This window comes from Pelobates fuscus, chromosome 13, assembly GCF_036172605.1.
Source record: "Pelobates fuscus isolate aPelFus1 chromosome 13, aPelFus1.pri, whole genome shotgun sequence".
In the NCBI taxonomy this organism is placed as follows: domain Eukaryota; kingdom Metazoa; phylum Chordata; class Amphibia; order Anura; family Pelobatidae; genus Pelobates; species Pelobates fuscus.
The window spans coordinates 50,558,229-50,583,001 of NC_086329.1; the positions used below are offsets into that span (position 1 = coordinate 50,558,229).

General features: G+C 41.4%; 1 protein-coding gene across 2 annotated transcripts in view; it reads right to left on the reverse strand.

Moving 5' to 3' along the window:
* Positions 1–816: 816 nt before the first annotated feature.
* ATG2B (autophagy related 2B) overlaps positions 817–24,773 on the reverse strand; it is a 103,214-nt gene continuing 79,257 nt past the window's right edge. For both annotated transcript variants that reach the window (XM_063439825.1, XM_063439824.1), the window contains exons 35-42: positions 17,719–17,797; positions 13,130–13,331; positions 11,873–11,942; positions 10,951–11,033; positions 6,243–6,364; positions 6,010–6,164; positions 4,025–4,174; positions 817–1,706 (exon numbers count right to left, since the gene is read on the reverse strand). In XM_063439825.1, the coding sequence (XP_063295895.1) occupies positions 1,476–1,706; positions 4,025–4,174; positions 6,010–6,164; positions 6,243–6,364; positions 10,951–11,033; positions 11,873–11,942; positions 13,130–13,331; positions 17,719–17,797 (1,092 nt within the window). In that variant the 3' untranslated portion in view covers positions 817–1,475. The remainder of the gene's footprint in view (positions 1,707–4,024; positions 4,175–6,009; positions 6,165–6,242; positions 6,365–10,950; positions 11,034–11,872; positions 11,943–13,129; positions 13,332–17,718; positions 17,798–24,773) is intronic.

Sequence of the window (24,773 nt, forward strand, 5' to 3'; positions counted from 1 at the left end):
TTTTAAAACAAAACAAAAAATAAATAAATAAATAAATTACTCACCTCATCTCCAGTGCAACAGCTCCCTCCTTGCCCGATGTCATGCCTTCAGGATGACTGTCTAATCAAATGCTCTTCATAGAGGAGCATTAGTGATCGTAGGTGCATTTACGACGGTTCTGCCATAGAGAATCATTGTATGCATTGATTTTCTATTACAGAAAGTGTCAGCACTGCACATGCGTGCGAGATGTCACAGTTTGATAGGGTGTGAGAGCCAAGAAGTAACAGTCCTGACTCTCATACCCCAAGGGCTTGAAACTGCTTCTAAGTCTTCTAATTAGTAGAATCCAGTCATTTGGGACCACTAAAGAGGGAACTACTGTGTGCACTAGAACAACTTCATTTAGATTACAGTACAGTGTTCCTTTGAGGTTAAGGGTGTTTAAAAGAGAATCCAAAATCAGTCATTTCTTACTCTGCAGAAAGGAGAACGAAAAAAACAAAAACATTTAATCGTATTAAAGGTTTATTTGCTCGTGTGGAGAAATAAAAAGGCAAATGTCCATTTTAGACCTGTGTCCAAGAAATTTCATTTTGGCCTAAAACATGGTCAATTGATTATAATTTATGATTTAGTTATTAAATCCCATATGGGAGTTAGAATTGTGAGAAGGTATCAAAAAGGGTCTTCGGCTAGGGTGGCAAAAATCCTTAACCGCGCCCCGGCTGTAGGCAAGTAGTTGAGAAGAGCACATATATGAGCACGCGTGCGAGGGAAAGGATATTCTTGCAAACTGCATTACCAATATCTTTCTATAAAAAGAACATAAAGTCACCAGAACACAAGAGGTTTATTCACACTTTAAACATGTACAATTTACAGACTAAATGAAAGACAAGATCCTTGCTTGCAGGATTCAGCCGCCTAATTACGGACAACATAGAACGGCTGATTTTTCAACAAATAGCAGTGATGCAAAATGAAAAACAAACAAACAAACAAACAAACAAATAAACCTACAAAAACAGAAAGGTACAAATTCTGTAAGCTTTGTATATTGACTACATGTAACTGTGGAAACAGGCATATTTTCCACGTGTTTGAAGCCAAATCACAGAAAAAGTTCAAAGGAGCTTTTTTTAAACCATGGTCAGGATATCCTGTAAGTAAAAAAAAAACATCACCACTTAGGAAGGAATCCAGAAGAACAGCAGCCAAAGCAGGGAGATGTCGAGTAACAGGAAATAGGATGCCCTAGTTCTTATTTCTATCTAGAATTCATTTGTCCAGAAGTCTATTAATGTCGAGTACCAGGAAGCTTCAAAATGTAGTGTTTAAAGTGTTTTCTTGACTTCTGTTGCTAAGAATGTCTAGAATTCCTGAGCCACTTTCGTAGAAAGACCCTGAAACCTATCCAGGATAGCTGCTTCAAATTGCTGCAAAGACAATGATCCTCGATGGAGGTCCCTTTAAACACTGTACTTGGCATCCTAACCTTCTTCTAAACGCCATTTCTGAGACTCTTCCTCCCACACATCAGGCCTGATCTGATTCCGCATTCCACCAAGTACATTTGACGTTGCTTCTGTTGCAACTATTAAAGGTTTTACCACTGCAGGTGGGATCTGTCTGAGGACTCCTCCAACTGCTCCAGTTAAGCCTCTGTTCTCATGTTCCCGAGCAGCCGTCTCGTAGATTGCCTGAGCTGTGTCTGTTATCCCCTGGTTTAATGAAATATATAAGCACAGAATCAGAAAAAAACCATAAAACAACATCGTAAAGATATAAAAAACCTACTTCCACAGCTATACTACCTGCTCATTTCTCTTTCTTTTGCCATACTACCATTTCAATGGCATAGAACCTGCTCCATTCCACAACCAAAATGCATGCTCAGTTTCCCCTTTTCAAAGCGAAACTGCCAACTCATAATTTCCATTCCCACCGCCATACTGCATCCTCAAAATTCTCAAAATTACACTCCCTATTTCTTCCATTTTAAGTTTCCCACCCATTTTCCCTTCACCCAAATTTCAATATTTCTACATTCTATCACATCACAGTCTGAATATATAACTCAAAAGCGATACTTCCGCCTTCCTGACATTAAATTCTAAAGCCCCATTTTATCCCCCATTCTCACATTCCTAACACATAGCACCAAAATCTACTAGCTTAAAGGAACACTATAGTGACAGGAACACAAACATGTATTCCTGACACTATAATGGTAAATTCACTGTTTAGATTGCTGACCCCTTTGTCTCCATTTGAAAAGGTGATTTTACTTACCTGTTTTCCAATGTCACGCTGGTCTTGCCAAGGCTGGCGTCGCCTCACTCTGCCTGTTGCCGAGGTCACCAAACTTGATGATCTCAGTCTATTCAATGTTTTCCCACAGGAAAGCATTTCTGTAGGGAACGTTCAGCGTCTCTATGCAGAGCGTGAAGACGCTGCACACTGTGCATCACTGACACAGAAAGCACCTCTAGTGGCCGTATGAGTGAATGTAACTAGAGGTGCTACTAGGCACCAATTTAAACACTGCCTTTTCTCTTAAAAGGCAGTGTTTACATTAAAAAGCCTGTGGGGACACACTATAAACACCTGAACAACCACAATAACCTGTAGTTGTTCCGGTGACTATAGTGTCCCTTTAATAGTGTAAGGAAACCTAGTATATCCAATCCTCATTCGGTAGTTTCCTTCCGAGCGGCCAGAGTATCAGTGATTATAACTCTCCGTTCGGCAGATAAAATAAACAATTCCCATACGAATGCAATAGCTTTACCAGACGATTCCCTTAGTAAAGCATACGAATACCCAAACATCAGCCGGAGTCTAGAAGGGTGCAACAGAACTGGCTTTTAATTACAACACACTGACTTTTATGCAAGTCCCGGTGCAAGGGGACATCCCACAGGGAGGGACATGGTACATCCAATCATTTACAATGAAAACATAAAACACTCCCAGCACAAACATACAATTCCATTCCCTAGTCCTGGAGATAATCAAGTCTGATAAAGTAATAACTTAATTATCTCCAGGCAGAAAAAAATATTTTACCCAATATTTAGAACACCCCTTTAGGCATATGGTATCCCCACAAATAATATGTCCCCTGATAGCCCCGATCTGGGTGACCAACATATTCAAATTTCACCCAGATCGGTTCAGGGGTTCGCAAAAAGTATGGAAGTCTTTCGTGACTGGCTGACCGCGATGTTGCTGCCCAAAACAGTTCCATGAGTTTGGGTAGTTTTGCCAGTCTATTTCGTAAAGTTGCAAAACCGAATGTTTCCTCGAACGGTTCCCCCTGGCTCTTAGCAACGATTGTTCCCCTCATACGAATGAACAAAAGTAACGAACAGTGCTCTTCTAGCTGTTCGGGAAATAAAGATCCAGCGTTCGTATGTTGGGACCAGTGTTCGGGAAGTCGAATGTCCGATTTTAGTTCCAGACACTCGACGACCAAGTCCCGCTGCCTTTGTTCTCACAGAAAAAGATGGCCGCCGTTTTCTCAGCCACGTGGCGTTCGGCAATACGAACGACGGCCGCACAGGTAGAGGGTTTAATTAAGGCATGCTTTGAAGTTAACGAGCCAGGGGGGTGGTCTCTGTTCGGTAGTTACATCTACCGAATGAAAAAGGGGAGAAATACCTAACACAAAGAGGGATTTCTTCACAAATAGATATATCACCCATTAGCTATATTACCCAAAAAACAAAATACTTATTATTATTGTATTGAACATCAATGTGCCTGTACCAGTTCTTGGATGATATCAAACAATGCAACTACTTTTATGATTCTGCCAGCTCAGTGTATACTTTAGATATGTGTACCTAACTGCAGCTGACTGTCATTCGCGTGTTTTGGTTTTGACATGGCATTTTCACTAAACTAAGATATAGCTGACTTCAAGATTTTTCAACCAAAAGTAACAATTTCCATTTCTACATTTTTAGCGTATAACCCATAAAGAGTTTCATGAAGATTGTAACACAGTTTCCCTACCAGAAAAAGACAATCTTACCTCTTTTACAACAGTGTAAGCTTTAGCCACACCTTCCCTTAGATCTACTGGTTGATGCAACATTCTGTGATGTGAAAATCTATTTGATTTTTTCAACTCCACAGGACTTAGGCCAGGGGACACCATGTCATAAGCTGTTTCCGCAGCAGCCTAATAAAATAAATGGATTAGAAATTACTTTTTTTTTTTTTTTTTTTTTACATTTTACAGATATACTGAGAGGTCAAAGCATGCATAATAAAATATTAAAAGGACTGCAAGCTGAAGAGTGGTCAACAATGCAGAGACCACACAAAAGTGGGATTGGCGCTTACAATTAAAGAAAATGCATAGATTTAGCAAACAAAAGGTTTAAACTTGCTGGGCCCACCCCCTTCATGATATCATCTGATGTGTAATATTTTCTTCCCCAACTGTTCCCACCCCTTTAAAGTGCAATTTAAACAGTATGGTGTATCTGTCCTTTCTGATAGCAGCCAAGCTATACACACACCAGAAATTCAGGTAAATTCTTTTTTTTTATTATTGTTATTCCATATACCATAAACACTACAACACTACAGGCTGCTGTTTGTCATACCATTTTAGAAACCTGACAACTTACATGGGCACCTCATGCATCCACACTGCATCTGGCCTTCTTTTGCAGAAGCCAGATGTCTCTATTCATGAATTCATGGCTGATACAAGACAAGAGCGAATCAGCATGGTCCTGCATATCTCATTTTAGCTCAGAGTGTTATGATGCTTGGAATGTTTTTTTTAGCTTTTGCTTTACACAGAGCAGTGTTTTTTTTTTTTGTAGGAACCCAAATTATTAATTAAAATAATTTTGACAAATCACTAATTAGATTCTTCCCTGTGTCAGAGGGAGTCTTTGTTACATTGTGAAAGCCAATGCCATGAGTGCAAACAACAATAGTAGACAGATGCATGGAGGATGATAAATACAATGTGAGTGCTCCAACCACTATAGACCCACTGAAATAGCATGGAAACTAAAAATATTGGTCCCAACCCAGAATTACAGGGACACTGTTTTTACCATAACCACTGCAATGGGTGCTGGGTCCTGCATCACTGCTAAACACGTTACTCATCATTTAGGAGAGATGTTGGAATCCCGTCAGCTTGCAGCTCAGCCTCCAATGATGAAGTAGCAGAGAAGGAGCTATGCACCGCTTCACTCTGTATTAGGGGTAGTGGGTAGTAGTAGGCTGAGAGAGTGAGCTAAGCAATCTCAGCTAGTCTTTGGCCAAATATCTTTTATGAATTGGTATGGTGCTAGGCGAAAGCATATAGCTGTGCTTCCATCATGTCTTAACTGGAGGCAAGATGTGTCCACGGTTCCAGGCAACATAACCAATTAATTTCACTAAAGTGGTTATGGTACCTGCAATGTTTCTTTAACAACCACTTAGAGAAAGATAGATGACTCCCCTGTTCCCATGACTAATATATAAATATTAACAAAACTGTATTTTTGTAAATCAATTAAAAAAGCATTTTCCCAACAGATTATTTTTATCTAACTAATCTACTAGTTCTACAGTAATTACCACTATTTTTTTTCCAAGAGGCAATGGTTATCTTGGAAATGTATAGCAATTTTAAATCCTCTAAAGAACTTGGTATTACAAGAATGTAGCTTATTAATTCAACATTCCGCTGTGCAGTGAAGAAGAAGAAATTCTGAAGAGCCTGTTGATGTAGAATGCCCACCAAGCCATTGGAATACAGTTGTTTGTAAATAACCCGGACTTTCCAATAAAATCCTGCTAAAAGATTAATAATAAAAAATAGGGTATATTGCTACCATAGCTTCTAAAGTGCTACCATACATGATGGCGCAAAGAAAGCGTCCAATGGCAAAGCTATAAGATGCTCTTAATTTACTTAATGACAGGAAGACACAGACAAATAGATGAATCACGCACACAAGAACCAATATACAATGTGCATTCATTTATCAAAAGGAGTATTACCTGGATGGTTTGGACAATTCGATTGGTCAGCTCCAGAGCAGCCATGGCAGTGGATGTGCCAAACGATGCAGCCCCTCTTTGAAAGCCCCTTACGATGCGCCCATCTTTTCGATACTGTTCTATCGGTAGCCACACCAAATCCTTCAGACCCTGAACTAAAGCACAATCATATAAATAACAGATAATGAAACACAACCCCACAAAGGGAAATTTGTAGTGAAATATTGCCTCACCAAGCTGGACCACTGAATGAATTGGCCCCACTCCTCCCAAAATTCCTGGCAGTTGGTTCTTTTTGACATCAGTTAGCCATTCGTTAATAGCATAAGAGAATAGCTTATCCACTCCTAATAACCTGTAAGAAACACACAGGAAGCAAGTTGAATGCAATATATCCCTACATTGTCAAGTGAACAAACTGGGGTTTATCCACCAAAAGGATTAATTAAAGGAACACTATAGTCACCAAAACAAGTTTAGCTCAGTGAAGCAGTTTTGTGTATAGACCATGCCCCTGCAGTCTCACTGCTCAATTCTCTGCCACTTAGGAGTTAAATCATTTTGTTTATACAGCTCTAGTCACTTCTGGTAAAGAGTCATCTAATGTTTAAACTTCCTTTATTGCAAATTCTTTTTAATATAGAATGTATTATCTCATGCTCTGTTAATGGCTTGCTAGACTCAGCAGGATACCCCTATATGTAATTAAAGTTCAATTTACAGAGCAGAATATAAAAACTTTTAACATAAGTTACTTCAGAAAAAAAAAAACATTATTTTCATGCAGGCTGTGTCAGTCACAGCCAGAGGAGGTGTGGCTAGGGCACTATAAACATAAACAAAAGTGATTTAACTCCTAAATGGCAGGTGATTGAGCAGTGAGATTGCAGGGGCATGATCAATATACCAAAAGTGCTTCATTAAGCGAAAGGTATTTTGGTGCCTTAATTGTCCCTAATTAATTTAGGCTAAAGACTACAGACTATTTTAACAGCTATATTGGCCAAAATGTTGCAATACTGTTTAGTAAATAGTTATCATAACCCACATCATATGAAATGGTGAAATGTGTCATCAAGGTTTAAAAACAGGAAACAATTACTAAATGACTTTCTATCTAGGACAAGATTAAAGGAAAAAGACAAGGTTTTTCTTCACACAGTCTGTCAGACCATTTTTGGTAAAAATTGAGAAACAAAAATATCTTCTGACGTTTACAATAATTCCATTTTGGGACTTGCAATCACTCTCTAAGGTTGATAGAGTTAATTGTCAGATACGCTCCAGTAGACTCCAATGGTCCATCTGTTATTGAACCCAAAAAGGATTTTATCTGAAATATTTGCTCCACAGCCATAAAACATGCTTCCACTCCCAGTAAGCACTGAACTGGTGCTGGCAATATTAGATCTTATTTTTTTTTTAACCTGACTTACGCTACAGAAAGCCCAGAATTCTTACACAGGAAGGATCAAAAGCATTCTACAAATACCTTACATATCCTGTGATATGTAATACAGAAAGGCATTTGCTTTGCTGTGTTTGTAATACAGTCACAAGTATTGCTGACTTTATAAAGCAGTTCAGTTCAATGCAATCCCTTTATTAAAAAGGTAATACAGAGTTAAGGTTAGAAACATGTTAATCTTCAGGGTATCTAAGGTCAGGTTAGTTGCTCTTAGCATTAATCCCATCTAAGTAACAGATGAGCTAAATATGTGCATTTACACTTCATATTTTAAAATCAGGAGCACACGTCAGCTTTTACAAATTCAACTACTCTGTTTGTTTTCTTTTATAAATACTGACCTAACAAATGATTAACCCCTTAGTGACCAGACCATTTTTCAATTTTCTTACCATTAAGGACCAGGGCACTTTTTACATTTCTGCGGTGTTTGTGTTTAGCTGTAATTTTCCTCTTACTCATTTACTGTACCCACACAAATTATATACCGTGTTTCTCGCCATTAAATACAATACTGCCTATTATCACCTCTAGTGGTTGTCACTTTAACAGCCACGAAAGTGATTTCCTGGGTTCAGTGTGGGATGCAGACAGCACACACAAATTGTACAAAATTCACATGTCTACCCTAACAGACACTTGCGGTGGTGTAGCTACACGCTCCAATTAAAAGGTAAGAGACTGGGCCTATGCCACTTCAGCAACCTGAAATGGTTTTGGTGCTTAGAGTAACTCTAAGTTCACATCTGTAGACAAATACATTGATGTATGCTGTATATCACAATGTTGTTAAAAATGTTAGTAGAGAAAACACATCAATTGGTACAAATCTAGCTGACAATACAAGTGTCTTCTATGAGCAGTATTTCAGCAGAATAATAAATAATTTGTCCATAAATGGTATGGTTTACATGATATGCGGAAAAAAAAAGGGACCGAAAGAACTTTGTAAAAATAAATATTAATACTTGGTCCAAATATAAGTCTATACACTAGTACATTACTAATTGAGATGAAATCCAGCCAACAAATCCACAAAAAAATCCTCAACAAGTTTCATGCCACAGTGGGCGATAACTCAGTGGATGTGCGTGACCAAAATTAAAGCAAAATAAAATATTTATATTTTATTTATTTATTGTTTTCTTTTTTCAAAGGTCTGTTGATCACTTGCTTTTGTTTTTTTTTTTCTTTATTTTTGACATGCATAATAAGAAACAAGCATTGCACTGTATAGCATAGCTTGCAAGATAAATTCTATTGCAAAAAAATTTAGATATAGAAAATAGAAACAGGAATAACAGAGCATGTTATGCATTATAGGAAGCTTAACCTTAATAACGGGAGTTACATGCGCTAAGAGTGCTTAACATAATGTAGAAAAAGCCCCAGGAGGTCCCCCAAGGTATGCAGGCCGCATTCAGGAAGAATGAACAAAAATCAAAAAGTTAAAAAAATAAAAAGAGTTTGTCAGTTCAACATGGAGGTAAGTCTGGCATACTGTTGGTGTAGATAATGCCATAGTTGATACGAGCCACCTCCAAGATCAGCCGCTACCCTGTTGTGGGAACATTGAGCCAAGCCACGATATTGCTGTTATCAGGCCCTGCAGGTCACCTAGCTGAAGGTAGAAGGCAGGATCATGCAAGTGAGGTAGGCCCTCAGAGGTCCTTAAGATCAGCCACTGTGGCGTGGAGTCTGCGGGCGGAGCGGCTTACAGACTCGCTGGCATAGTTGATTGATGCCTCAGCCGGCAGCCAGATCTGGAGTGAGTCTCCAATCTCTTGCGGCGAAGCCCTGTTGCTTTTAGCTTCAATTGTGCAGCTGTATTATTGGATGGGGGACGTCTCTTTCGCGGCCGCAATTTTTTAGCTCTTTTGGCTGTGAGCTCTGGGTGTCTGTGATGGGAGCGTGCAGGCAACCCCAGAGGCAAGTGTTTACCCGATGTGGAGGCTGCAGCTTGGTTTTGTCGGAGTGCTAGGCTTCTCCAGAAGGCAGTGAATATGCTGTCAAGCTTAGCTGCGAAGTCTGGTTTTTCAGCACGGCACATAGAGGAGCACGTGGCATCTGCCATGATACGTGTCTCTGCGTTTGCATGTCAGTTGTTCGACAGTGAGTCATGCCTTTCACAAGGCCAGGTTGCCTCCCGGGAATGGAGGGGGGAGGGGGAGCAGGAGTTCAGCGGGTGCAAGGACGAGGAGAGTGGTCGCCTCTCACCAGCTCTAGCAACCGCAGGACGCAGTGAACCATCTTGGGCTCTTGCGTTCTGAAACCTTCGAGTAAGAAGTCAAAATGTTCACCAAGGTACTCCCAGCTTGGGTAGTGTGCAAGCTTGATATTCGGGAGTATTCATAGAAATTGGCAAATGCAACGGGAGCTCTGTGAACATGCTTCTGTTCAGTTTGCAGGTCAGGCCTGCCCCCGTCTGTTGATCACTTTAATCATGAAATGTATCCTCATATAATCCATTGCATTCATGCTCGTAAAAATTTACTTTGGTCCATGAGCACGCAGAGAACTTTTTCTTTTTCTATCACTAAGGTAAAGAGGGCCTTGCTCAAAGAAGCTTACAGTCTATAGGAAGTGGGGTACAAAAAGAGGTAAAGAGCAATGTGTCCAGAAGGCATGGGGGATTGACAGTTACAAAGCCTGTATCTTTATAACATATATATATATATATGTGTTTATATATTAATAATACTAATTATATTATTAATAATAATAATCATATTAAAGGAACACTATAGGGTCAGGAACACAAACATGTATTCCTGACCCTATAGTGAAAACCCACCATTTAGGTGGCTTTTACCCCCTTACCTCCCTCAGAATGGGTTAAAACTCATGGGGAAAGCATTGGATTGGCTAAAATCGGCAAGGGGACGGTGCCAAACGCCGTTTTGGCCAACCAGCACCTCCTCATAAAGATGCATTGAAACAATGCATCTCTATGAGGAAAATTCAGCATCCCCATGCTGAGCGTGGAGATGCTGAACGGCAGCACTGCCCCAGGAAGCACCTCCAGTGGTCATCTGAGGAGTAGCCACTTGGAGGTGTCCCTAAGGGCAATGTAAACACTGCCTTTTCTCTGAAAAATGAAGGCAATGATTATACTCACCAGAACAACTACATTAATACTTGTATAAAACCTATTCCATTTGTATGATACCTATATCCATCCATCTCTAAAGAACCACTAGTGGTGACTGTGACTAGGCACTAGAGCAATGGTTCTAAACCAATTTCTTAAGATACACTAACAGTTCAAGATTTAGGCAGTCCCAAATTTGTTACCAATAGGATACCTAAAAAAACTAGAATATTAGAGACTGACAAGGTGCTTCAAGAAGAAAGACACTATAAATATTTGATCTTTGCCTGATTGTGACTGCAACAGAATGTGACCTGGTTTACAGACTACATCTGCATTTTATAGATTAAAGTTAGTTATGAGAATGAAGCAACTCAGTTACCCATGCCGATAGCAGAGCCTCTTCAGTTTTAGCTCGGAGCTGTTCAGTTGAGCAAGACCAATGAGAATTCCAGTAAATGTCCCCTTAAAAATAAAATACAAATATTGGGGGGTATGAGAATTAGTACTTAACAAAAATAAAAAATAAAAATAAAGAATACTGGATGTAAACAACGTCACAATATTCATGTTGCAGATTAGATAACAGTAGATATTCACTGTATATATAAAGAGAGGTAGCGTAAGTAAGTATACTTTATTTATATAGCAATAACAGGTGTCCTTTGGACTGTACAGGTTACAAAACAGGAGAGGGGGATAAAGTACTGTAGTTATATATTAGTCGTATACTTCTGTTCAATACATTTCTCAGTACTATATGCTTCTTTGAGGCCTTTAGTAGGACTTCACTTCAGTGTAAAGAAAATTAACCAAAGTGCAATTAGGGAGGAAAATGAATTTCCTGAGAATACTGATTTATTTAAAAATTTTATTTTTAACATAAATAATGAGGAATTGAGCTATAACTGGATGCTATTTTTCCTCCTAACTTTTTTTTAAATCTCAGGCAAAGATGTGTCAAGTCAAACACAGGGGTTTTCTTGTAAAATAGTGTATATTTTGGAGAGGGGTAGATTAGAGTCCCATTATGAACGCTAGCAGGGTTCATCATTAAACTCCGATTTTTCACAAATTAAATCCAAATGGAAAAAGTGAATCAAAAGTAGATGATATCAGCTCATAACTTGGCTATTTTTACCTCAATGTTGCCATTTGGATTTAACGTGCAAAAATAAGGAGTGAATAACCCTGTAAGTGTTTAACGGTCAGGCAAAGTTCAATAGATTCCCATTACTATGCTGAGAATATAAGGATGGGGTGATTAGACTTGTATTATATATTATAGGTTAATGGGTACCCACCTGATCCATCGATACATGTTTTCCATGATAATCCAGCCTTATTGGAACTTCAGCAGTAAACCGAAATTCACTAATAAGGAAGAGAATGAATATGTTAAAAGGCATATGGGAAAACCAAGCAAACATATACTCACAAATTTTACAGTATAGAAAGAAAAATAGCCAATACTACCAGGCACAGGAACAATCAAATCTAAATCTACAACATTGTACTTTTTTTTTCCATGTTGTGATGTATTAACCCTTTACTGATCAATGTTGTAATAATTCCTTTATATCTCAGAGGCCTTTAAAGATCCTATATTCGAATGTATGGAATGTTGCACTCATTTAACTGTGACAGTTAGTAAAGAGATCTACAAATACAAAATAAGCAGGACACCTCGTTCTGGCATTTAAGGACCAGATTGCGAGGACAGCAAGGAATATAATCAGGTTCTTAAGATGCTAAACATTCTTTTCAGGAAAACTGCATGGCAGATTTTTGTGTAATGTTCCTACATAATATATAGTTACATAAGAAACTATTAATTAGATGATCAAGGAAAAAATTAATCTAATTTCGCAAGGATGGACATGCCTTCAAAGCAACTTTGTCTCTTGATGTTTGTGTTGTATTTGCATAATGACATGTATGTATAGTGATTCTGAGTGGAAAAGGGGGAAATGTGCTCAAAGGCACAAAATATATTGTAGTCTCCAGCCCTGGCAGATTATGCCTCCAGGAACTGCATCATTCGTGCACTTTCTTAAAAGCATGAAAAACAGGGGGTCCACAGACACAGGATATACATAAAGAAGACATGTTTGTGAACATATTGTAATCAAAGATTTCAGAATATATCTCCTTTTTTTATTAAACCTATTTAATGGATCAAGTAAAGCAAGTCATTATAGCAGTGGATTAAACATATTAACTTCCTTGAGTGGCAACAATGATCACAAAGGAATTTCTGTATGGTGTGCCTTGCCCATGACAGTACATTAGTTCTGAGATTTATGTCCTTCCCATCTCAAAAAGCATCTGCCTGGGTCTCAACTTGGAATGCTGATCTTATTAGGATTTTTCTGAATGCTTTTCTGTTCGCCTGATCATTGTCTAAGAATGACAGTCCTTTGTACAACTGATTTCTAACATCTGAAGGCAGAAATGGTCGTTACAGAGTACAACGAGGAGACAGTATACTTAACATGAATATACACTGATAAATGATAGCAGATAAGTAAACTCAATTAAAATGGCATTGTGATCCTTACCGGAAAAATATTGGCTCATCACTATATGACCCAACCTCTTCTTGAATTTCTGCCTCATCACCATGCACCTTGTTTGAAAAACTGATCTGGTCATGGTTATCCCACTGAGGTTGACCCAGAAATGAAATAACGGGATTGGGTTCTTGAGAGCTAAGATGTTTTGGCAAGCTGCAAGTCACATCGGAGCCTGGGGATCTTTTTACTGTAAATATAATGACATGGTATTAAGGAGACATATCTCAAAATAAGGCCTAATTTCCACGCTTGGTGGTCATTATTGCCAACAAGTTGCTAACGGATAAAATAGATGTTTCTAAGGTACGTGACTATTAGACACTTTCATGCTACAAACATGACATCTAACAACTGATATCGCCCACAGCACAAAAAAAGGTAAAGACAAATTTATGACTGCAAACTCTAAATACATTGTTAAAAGAATACACAAAATAGTAACAATCCAATGACCAATTAAATGGGGCAGCAACTCCAAAAAGATTTGAAGATGTCTTTAATTCATCATCAAAAAATGGACCTGGGGGGCGGGGCCGGGCCGCCGAGCCGAGCGGCAGCAAGCCATGTCAGCTCTGACTCTGAGACGCCTAAAAACACCAAAAAACGCCAAAAAACTGCATCAAAACCCATCCGGAGACGGGGCAAAAACAAGCCCTGAGCGGGGAGAAACACAGGAGCAAATTACAACGACACCCGCAAAGCCACAGCCGCACAACCCGACCGGGCTGAGCACATGGGACCTACCCGCACAAGGAGATGGCAAGAGCCACGAGATCGGATGGCTGAGAGAGAGGAGGGGGTCCGGCCCCGTCTCCCCCCCCTCGGGCCGGCAGGGGTGATCCCGGCCCACAAGTCAAATCTCCTGAGACTGGAGGCGGAAGGCCTGCACACTGGGGAGCCCTTTCCCACGTGGAGCCAAGATGGCAACTCTACACACACACTGCTGGGAGTCAAGCGGGGTCGCCCTGACCTACCGGGGGGACTGTTCCCACAGATGGACCCCTCCGGGCTGCAGAAAGGTCGACGCGGAGCCGGCTCTAACCCCTGGATTTGGTGGTGGTCCAGGGAGGCCTGCCCCCGACTCTGTGAGCCCTGTGGAGCCGGGGTAAGCTGGACCCCTGGCGGACCGGTGGCTGGGGAGGTGAACACCGGCGACAAGTATGTGACCGGAGAGGAGGGAGGCACAACGGAGCTGGAGCTTCACCGGGGAACCGCAGGTGCTGGGGAGGTGCAGGGGACGAGGTGCCCGAGGACTTTTCAGGGGTGGGAGTCTGCCGGGCTGCTGCTGTCCCTGAGTGCCCACAGCACTGCTACTCTCCGGGCCGACCGTCCAGAGCAGACCTGGAGTGGAAAACAGGGGGGGTTGGTCACACCGGGGAGCAGGAGAGACCCTGCACTGAATAACCAGCAAGGCAAGCATATACACCCGGGCACAAGCCTGCAAGAGGCCACGGCAATGTTATACCGGATGGGTCTATTGGCCCCGCGCTGGACAGTGCTTCATATCAGGCATTACATCGCCACCTCCAGTGGAGAGACTCTAAATTTAGTTCTACGGAACGATAACTGAAGAAACACCTTAATGACCGAGCAACAGGACATTACACTGTCATTCAGTTTTTACTTACTTTGATTATTTGATACCAATTTGCCATTACCATGTTAACTTAAAATGCCAAAAGAACCCAGTCTATGTTATAATGCCCCTAAGGGCCAAAGATCGATGCTGACTATTGCCGCATACATAATAGCTGCCAGCTACATGATAAACTGTAAAGTCGCTAATCTTTACATACTAGACAACCAGATAGCTTCACTATACACTATGCCAGGCAATACCCAATAATTACAATGCGTTTGACCTGTTGGTAGCACTAGCACTACAGCTTACACTGTCTGACCCGCATATGTTCTTAACACTCTGCATTCGAAACTTTGACAGAGCAACTGTCTAGCTACCTGCTATTAATGGCCCTTACTATGGTCGCATAACTATGTTTATTAAGGTTGATTTTTAAGCGGTATGCCTCCTTTATTATTGCATGCCTGCACCATTGGCTATTTAAGAGCTGCTGCATGACAAACAACTAAATCTTATTATGGCCACTGACATGATACAGTGCGTTAACTATGCACATGCTGTTAATGATGCAAAAAGGATAAGAGATAATGCTTATACATTGTTCTGTTTATTGGCGCTGATTCTTAGTTTATCTGCCCTCGTTTACCCGCTTATCTTATTATTGCCTACTGGCTCCTGGAGGGAACACGCTCGCTTGTGATACTGTATTAACTGATGTACAACAATTGCAAAGATAACCAGGCCTCTGCGCAGGCACTAACCCGCATTAAGAATATTCTGTTTGCAATGGAATATGTTATGAAACTAATAAACATATTTAACACAAAAAAAAAAAAAAAAAAAAAAAAAATGGACCTGGCAACATTTTGACCTTAATGGCAAATTAATGTTACTCAGCCATATGATTGACATAGTCTTTTAGAATCTGGGCAAATGCCCCATAGGTAATGTATAAAGATAAATGAAAGTCACTTCAGTCACTGAATTGGCCTGAGAAACACTAGAATTATGAGTAGACATTTGTCATTGTGATAGATGACAACGGAATGGGATTTTGTTCAACAAGCATTTATTTGATTTCAACAGGGACACAGCCTTGCTAAAAAAACAGATCTCTCATTTGCTTGTCATTTTGTAATTCTGTTAAATCTAGTAAGAGTTCCTGGCATCATAACTGCTCAAGTGACTTTGGTGCTTAGAGTGTTCCTTTAAATTTAGGTGTTGGACAAAAGAAATACATTAATTAATTTAAAAAAAAAAAAAATCTTATCTCATATGTGACAATGTTTTTAAGAAAGGATGTTATGCATGACGAAAAAAATCTCTTCTTTAGGAAACAGAAAAACATTTAACATTTTTTTATATATTCTTTATTTTTATTGTGCAAAGATTGACAAGCTTGAGATGCTACGGCGGCAGTAACAAGCATATGATGGACATACATTGAGATATAGTGTCATAGCATATGAGAATTGCAAATTTTTATGGGTATAATAAGCAGGCTGAACTGTAGATCTAAACATAAGATCTGAGAGAGAACAAGCTTAAAGAAAAGTAAGGTAGTGCATAAAGCATGGTATATGCTAGGTATAGGTTAAGTAAAACGTAGTGAGAAAATCATGAAAGTCCAGGGAGGTCCCCAAAGTGGTGGGAAAAACTTAAAAGCAGCACAGATAGCCCACATAGCTAGAAATACTATAGAGTGTGGACCCTAGGACAGTGAATAAAAAGTGGAGGAGATGAGAGACCTAGAGCGGTATTCTGGCCAGTCCATGTGTCCAGATCATCCTATGCCCTCCATAGGCTGAGCATAGTCCCATTGCAGTGAGGAGCAAATCAGGCCACCCCGCCTCACAGAAAACAGGATTGCTTGATTAAGTGGTAGGGTCTTGTGCTTCGAGTCTGCAGGCACTTCTCCATCTTTGGCTATGTGCCAGACTGATGTCTCCTCAGTGCCGTGTGCACGCTCCACCACCATCTTTGGGCCTTGCAGTCTTGGGAGTATGGAGGTGGTCTTCGGGGGGAAGATGGCACTCGGCTGTTGTTGGACAGGTTGGGAAGCCAGTGCTCCAGCTTGCACCAGAAGTCGTCGAAATGCCTGTCCAGCTTTGTCAGGATATCCAGGGTACCGCCACTGGGGTCATCAGCACATGTTGCATCCACCATCTTGGTTGGATTGCACCTTTGCAGCTTCATCGCACATCCCTGCAGGAGCACAATACACCTCCCTTGGTGGACCGGGATCACCCCCGCCGGTTCTGGGGTTGCGGGGGAGGGCAGAGGGAATGCTTGTATCGTTATCAGTACCAGGGTATGGCCAGGTCTGGAGAGCGGTCGCCTATCTACCCCAATCCGCATCAGGCTGCATGAGTAAACAAGGTAAGGGAGCCTCAATCCGAGCACCTTTCCCCCCACTGCTTGTCCTCTATTGAAAGGACCAATTGAGCAACTGATGCCGTGTCGGGCCACTCGTGGGAAAGCTTTAGTTAGCGTTATTTTGTAGAGTTGTGTGGGAGCTTGTGTTAAACACATCTCTCCACCATGCTGGTCAGGCCCAGTCCCCTTAACATCTTTTTAATCTTGCAACAGACTTAGAACTAAATTCCAAAAAAGGCAAAAAAAATGCTTAAATAGACAGACTAAATAAATTAAACAGTATTACAGTTCTATGAAAAGTATCATGAGGCAATTAATATTTTTGCAGCTGACATCAATTCATATATTTTATTAATTTATGTCGAAAGAAATTATTTATTTAGAATGCGCTGAAAATAGTAAGAATGACAGATTTATTTTCTACATAGTAAATTTAGATGAACTGACAATCACACTGCTAAATTTTTCCAACTTGGCAGATTTTCCCTGAATTTAGAAGTTCGGAGAGTCAATTCATTAATTTGATGATTATTTATTAAACCTCTATGATTGCTCTTTTTATCAGTAAGTCTTATCAGAGTCCAGCAACTGAAAATCTTGTTTAAGGAGAAGTTACCTTCAGGGTCTGGCGTAACCAACATCTCAACTTCTGCAGAAAGGCTTGTAAAGAAATCCTTCAGGAAAAACAAGGCATCCTGGAGAACAAACAAAACATGAAATGTATCTTATGATATTACTATGACATATGTAAAATAGATTTGGCATTCATACAATTCATAGCGGAAAAGATAGCAGATAAAAGTCCACATCAAAAGATAGTCTATTTTTATACTAGCATTAGGCACATACAGTTCACTCAATAATACCCATTATTTGCATCTCTATATCAACAGAGGTAAGCAAAGAAAGGAATGCTACCACCAAAATATTAAAGGATCATTATAAACAGAAAGAGTGTTAAGAGCACCGTGATCCCACTTTAATGACTGAAAGTGGCTTGTAGCAGTAGCAGTTTGTATAATAATAATAAAAAAAAAAAAAAAAGATCGCTCACATTATTATTATTTTATTATTAATATAGCGCCATCACATTCCGTAGCGCTGTACAATGGGATGAGTTGTCAATCAGGCAATCTAATACTTAGAATTTAGTGAATAGAGTTACGCACTGCAAATGTCAATATGGTCACTATTTGTGCATGTAATATACTATAGATTATAGTACATATAGTATAGTATAGTAAAGTATAGTATGTAGTGCAGGTAGTTGCAACCATCCGATGTGATTATTGGAACTGCTCTGTGTGTATTAACATTTTTCTCCATAAAACTCTGCTGGACAAAGTATAATGGAATAAAATCAGTTCCTATAAACCAGAATGACATGTTTCTGATTGGAGCATCTGCAACGCACTGAGAAACACATTTTTTTTTTTGGACTATCTGTGTAGTATGCACCTATCATTTTTTTTTTTTTTTGACATTCTTTATTTTAAAATGGTATGGTTACAATACAGGTCGAGTAGTAGCAGTTAAAACGGCATAACAAGTTTTACAAGCTCCGTAAACCTTAGTTCCATTAGCAGATTTAGAGTTTCGTCTCCAAGTTTCCTTATATCTCCCCTTCTCCCCCCCCCCCCTTCCCCTCCAGTCTTGGTCAGTCCTCATTGCTCCGTTTCTTAGACTTAGTGTACGTAGTGGTCCTTTATGCTGGGCCTGTCTTTATAGGGGGATACTAGTCCGTGTCCTACCCCAAGTCAGTTTGGCTCTTATAGTGGGGCCTGCCGGAAGCGCAGTGGTTTGTCTTTCGTCCTGCATTTAGTGCGTGTTCCACACTGTGCGTGGGCATATGTTGCAGTTGGCGAGGTGCAATACGTTGTTTAAATATCTGCGTTGGAGCCGAGCCCCCCCCCCCCCCCCCCCCCGGCTCGCCCGGGGGGTGGTGGCCTCTCCGTTTCTAGGAGCGTTCCCTGTGGGCCCTCCCTTGGTGCAACGAGTCGTACGGGCACCTATCATTTTTTTAATTTTACAATGTATATGTTTTTTTGAACAAAGTTATAGTGGAAAATGTACTTATACTTACCGTAAATTTCTTTTCCTGGCTATTATTCATGGCAGCATATACACATGGGTTAGCTCCTCCCCTACAGCAGATAGGACAGGAAAACCACCAAGGTTTTAAAAGGAGGCTCCATCCCAAAGGTCCTCAGTCAGTTTACAAGCTCTACAGTACATAAATAGAGACATTAATGGGTGGGAAGTATATGCTGCCATGAATAATAGCCAGGAAAAGAAAATTACGGTAAGTATGAATACATTTTCCACTTTCCTGGCTAATCATGGCAGCATATACACATGGGGAATACCCAAGCTTACAAAGGGAGGGACAGAATAGCCAATCAAATAATCAAAATAATTCAACATAGATAGAAGAATGAACTGAGTTAAGTACTTGAGTACCAAATTGTGCATCAGACTGTTTTAACGAACAGTATGAAATGCCAGACAAACGTGTCTAAAGAGGTTCAAATGCTAGCTTACAAAAAGTGTCAGCAGAAACCATTGCCATGGCAACCCATGATGCTGCAACAGCATGAGAGGAGAGTGCCCTGATACCCTCCAGCACAGGTAGAGAACGGATGTGACGTCCAAATTGTGCCTCATTAATTGCTTCAATGTCCAATATGTAATGCAGGACAAACTAGTTCAAAGAGGTCCAAATGCAAACTTTACAAAGTTTCAGCAGAGACCATAGCCATGGAAACCCACGAGACGCTGTAACAGCACTAGTGAAGAATGCCCCGAATCCTTTGGTACAGGTAGAGAATGGCATTGAAAGGCTCTCACTTTAGGCAGGATCTCTGGTGCTACATGCAAGACAACCATATCCTGTTGAAATTCTAAGTTTGAGTCAGTGTATCCTGAACCTGGGCATTCTGGTCCTAGCATGTAAAAAATACTTCTGGACCTGGTAGTTCCAAGAAATGGCCATCAGATCTATGTAGGGTATCAGACAATCTGCGTCAACCCCGAGGATACGTTGCCAATCCACCTTGTCCACAGTTATTCGGCTCCAGCAAACAGCCATTGTATTCTGAGCCACTGTTTGTTCTTCTGTCCTGATCATTATAGGCTGGAATTCCATCAATACGTATCTGTGAGACCCATCTTGATAGACATAGTATACAGTTGCATTGATATTTTTTTTTTTGTCAATCTTTATTTTATTGAGGCAAGTGGTTATGGTGGTACAGAATGAAGAGAGGGAGATTTGCAGGGATTATACAGTTTAGAAGCGTCATGACAAATTACAAAATCTCCTAGAAGGATCAGCCTCATTTTATATTATATGAACATGCATAATGACAATAAGTTGCTAAAACTGGTGAACAGTAAGTGAAGTCGTGTTATCAAGCTTTAATACATGCTAGGAAGCATAAGGTCCGATTGGTTGCATGCTAGAATGTTATGGCCTGCTATTCGGTGGAGTATGGTTAGACAATATGACGGTCCAGCTAGTCACAGTTGTTTTCGACTAGTGCTCGAGGTGAGAGCAGAGTGTGCTTATTAGCGGTACAGGTATGCGTATAACTGCCAGTCATGTGTAAATTTACGTCGCTTATGGCGATTTGTGTAGGACTCATGTCAAGCTTGTTAGGTGAGAGTGTCGTGAGGATGTCAGACTGATCGGTGTCGCTGCGTGGTGCAACGTGTTGATGCTGCGTTTGTCTGAGTTAGTTCCCTGTCCGTCTGTAGTCATGTAACCATGGGCTCCAACTAATACGGTCAGAGGCCTAGAATTTGCACAACACAAGTAAACAGAGTTTAGAGATAGGGTCTCTTCGCCACTAGCTAGTAGCTAACTTAAACTAAGTACAACTATACAACATGGGTTTAGGAGAACACAGATGCTGGTGCCCATATAGAAAGCATGCATAGAGACATTATTTATAGCAGACCTGGTGATTACATAGCCAGAGCATATCTCGATTGGTAATAAGTTATGTAGAACAGTATGTGATAAGTTTCTTGCAGAACAGGGCAATACAGTAGGCAGGTCTGACAGCCAAAGTAGACACACTCTGCCTGGAGCTTCGTCATGTGTAAACTATATAAGTTGCCTTTGCAGCTAGTAGCATACCATACATTTAAGCTAACTTGTCAGTTTACTCTAGGCTATCTTCATGTCAGGTACAACATATATCTACGGTGTTTCAGTTGGTACAAAGTCAATCAAATAACCTGTAGAAATGATATTAAACATAAGAGGTAGGGTAGTGTCCACTTTTTCGTGTTTGTTTTTCCAAATCCCCCAGATTTCGGTGGGTAGGGTTGGTGGACGAAAAGTCCTCGTGTTGAGGGGAGCTTACCCGATTCCTCTCCGCGGGCATACAGAGTCCCATAGTCCGACTGGGCGTCGTAGGTTGACCTGATGTGCTGAGGGTCTGCAGGTACGAGCTGTTACTGTGTGGGGTCCCCTTGAGACTGACTGTGAAGTACGTTTTCTGGTCTGGGCTCGCCGCTGTCTCTGAACCGGGCTCTCTTGCCCTGCTCTGCGTGACTGGGTTCGTCTGTGTCCGCTGTCGTTGAAGGACTGTGGTCTCAGCATAGGTCTCGGTGGTTTAGGGGTACTTAGAGTACGGGAGAGGTGTAAGGGCGGCTGGGTCTCCCTTTTGTCCCGGGCTCCGTGTGGGGTCAGCATCATGGCCCCACAAACTTGGGTGCTGCTGGAGGCCAAGTTTTTCCCTGCAGGGGCGCTTCGGGTAGCCCTGGTGTTTCGGCGCCGCCAGCGGCGGTTAGGCATCCGGCGGTGTGGCAGACGCTGAGGGATTCGTTTCGCCAATGACCCTTGGCCCAGGTGGGCAGTCTGTTTTCGGCGTTGGCGCTGAAGGGTATGTAGAGCCCTTAGAAGACCCATTCCGCTTCTGTTTCCTCGGCCCATCTGTTGTGCCCCCGTTTTGTATATGGGGTGTTGCGAAGAGTCGATCCAATTTGTCCATAAATTGTTGGAATATCAATTCCAGGCTTGAGGGTTGCACGGCCACAGATTCCATAAGGCTCGGGGCCTCCGCCATACTGCTGGGCCCGGAGTGTCCGGGACCCAAGCCCGAGTGGGTTGGTGCCGTCCGAGTAGCCATATGTGTCGCTTCGGTGGGGACCGGGATAACCCCCGCCGGTCCATGGGGGGGGAACGGGGATTCCAGCTTCGCCTTGCCGTGTGTTGCAGCAGTGGGAGAGCGGCCGTCTCCCCCGCCACCGCCATGCTTGTAGGCCGCAGACCCGCGTGGGTCGATTCCGGCACATAGAACCACTTGTGTGGTGTCCACTTTTCGGTTACGATGTCCCCCATCGTTTGGGAGCGCCAAGGCACCGGTCCGCAGCCTCCGTGAGTCGATAATCGGCTTTAGGTGATTCTATAAGCGGGAGCAGCAGCGACATGCGACTGCTCCCTTCTGTAGTCAGGCCCCGCCCCCCTTGCATTAATATTTAAGCAAATTTGGACCCACTCGTTCTTCAGCAAGCCTCTGGAGTGAAAAAGAGCCTTGAAAATGACTTAATTCCATACAAATTAATGGAAATATTGTGCAACATGGTCCAAACACTGTGCAACCAATCTTATAAAAACTGGAATTCGATCTAATATTTGACCAATGAGGTTCTGTTCACTGGAAACTCAGAGATCTAATCCCACTTTCAGCTGCCAGGGTAAGGTGTAACTCCACTGATGGGGACGTAGTAAGTGGCTGGCTCCAATAATCTGTCTCTTTTTAGACCAAGATAGGAAGGATCTGTAAGGAATCCTGAGATGCCATTGCGCCCATCTGACAAGTCTGCTGGTGGAAGTCAGGATTCCTAGTAGTTGCATCTATTTTCTTGCTGTTACCAAGCAGAAATGAAGAAACTGGGAGAGAAAAACCTTTACAATCTGTGGAACTGTTCCCGAGATAGGGAAAAGCAGAGCATAGAATTTTCCACTCAGGAATGACAACCACTGAGCTGGTATGAAACTGCTTTTCTTGATATTCATCAAGCAGACAAACTTTAGGAGTTATGAAAGAACTATATACCTCTGTGTGCCCGCCTTCTGAGGGTTTAAGGCTATCAGAAGTAGATCCTCCAGATAATGGAACCAGGTGGAGTTCTGGACTCTCAATAACACTATAAGCACATACAAAGATTCTTGGGGCCGCATTGAGGCCAAATGGTAGGGCACTAACATGGATGTTCTCTTCTGAGCTAATGCCGAAGATTTCTTCTGCAGATTGGACTGAAAGTAAGCATCCTTGAGATATATAGAGGTAAGGAAATTATCCTTCCAGATTGCTTGAGATATGGATCTGATTGACTCCATCCCGAAGACTCAGACATTCAGCCTCTTGTTGGCCCCTCTTAAGTCCTCTTAAGTGTAGGCTTTCATGTGCTTTTCCTCTTAGCACCAGAAGAGAGGCGAAACTTGTCCCTGGAACTGCTCTTGTTCTAGGACCTAAAAAAAATCACCTCTTCGTCCAGAAGGCTTCTTCCTTCAGTGCTTTACCTTTTGATTCATTGGTCTTAATACTCCTGTTGGTATGGAGACTCCTGTGCCTGAAGAAAAAACGCCAGTCTATATCAATCTGGACCATGGAAACCACTCAAGCCTCCAGAGTATGACGAGCCCAGGTATGTGTGATCAGAAAAATGAAGCTCCTAGTCCTGGAGGAAATATGTTCATTGCTGAAGAGCAAAACGACTGCTTTATAGCTCCATTAGAACCTTGAAAGGCAGGTTTACCAACTGCCATGAGTTACCTCTGGAGTATTCCCTGCAGGGCCAGTAGATCCATGTATCTCAAATACTGGTTACTGGAGATTCTCCGGTCAGACTATGAGGAGCTGGGATCCTTGGAACTTCCATCCTGAGGTACCAATATCTTGCAGCCCTCATTTGGCTTTTCAATGGAATTATCCAAAGTTTTCCCAAACAGCACCACCCCTTCAAATAGAATGGTGTAGAGGGAAGACTTGGAGGATGAGTCATCATCCCAGAAACAGAACCATAATGCTTTCTTAGCTGCTATAGATAAAGCCATATGATCCAGAGAATATCCTAGTTACATCTAGGGAAGTTTCTGTGAAGAAGTCAGTTGTAACCTGAAGACTTCAGACTGCCTCTTCAATCTTGGCTTTTAATATCTCTCTCCATAGTAGCCTTTAGATCTTTGATCACATATTTCATGTTTGTAGAAACAGCAGCGGAAGTCACAGCTGGCTGGCCTCCTGCAATGGTAGGCGTAAAATTTTGGACAGGTCTGCGTCCATCTATGATCCATAAGTGTGCAACTTAGGTGGTGTAGTTCTGGGGTTGGAAATCATTTCCGCATGTCATGTGGCTGCACAGTGATAGGTCATGCTGAAGCGACAACCTTCTGGAGGAAGTCAGTGCATAACCGATTCCTTCTACTGTTTTCTCCTCATAACCAGATCCTGGTGAAGAATCAGACATCTGAACAATAATAATAACTAAATATTACCTGTGGTAAAGTATTAAGTAAGAATGTGCACTGTTAAATTCTATAAGAAACCAGTGAAACAGCTTTAAAACAGGCTGAAGACAGCACTTATCCATGTCTGGAGACCCGGCAAATACTTACCAAATAAGTGTGGTATGTTTACTGTAATTTTCCCTTTATTT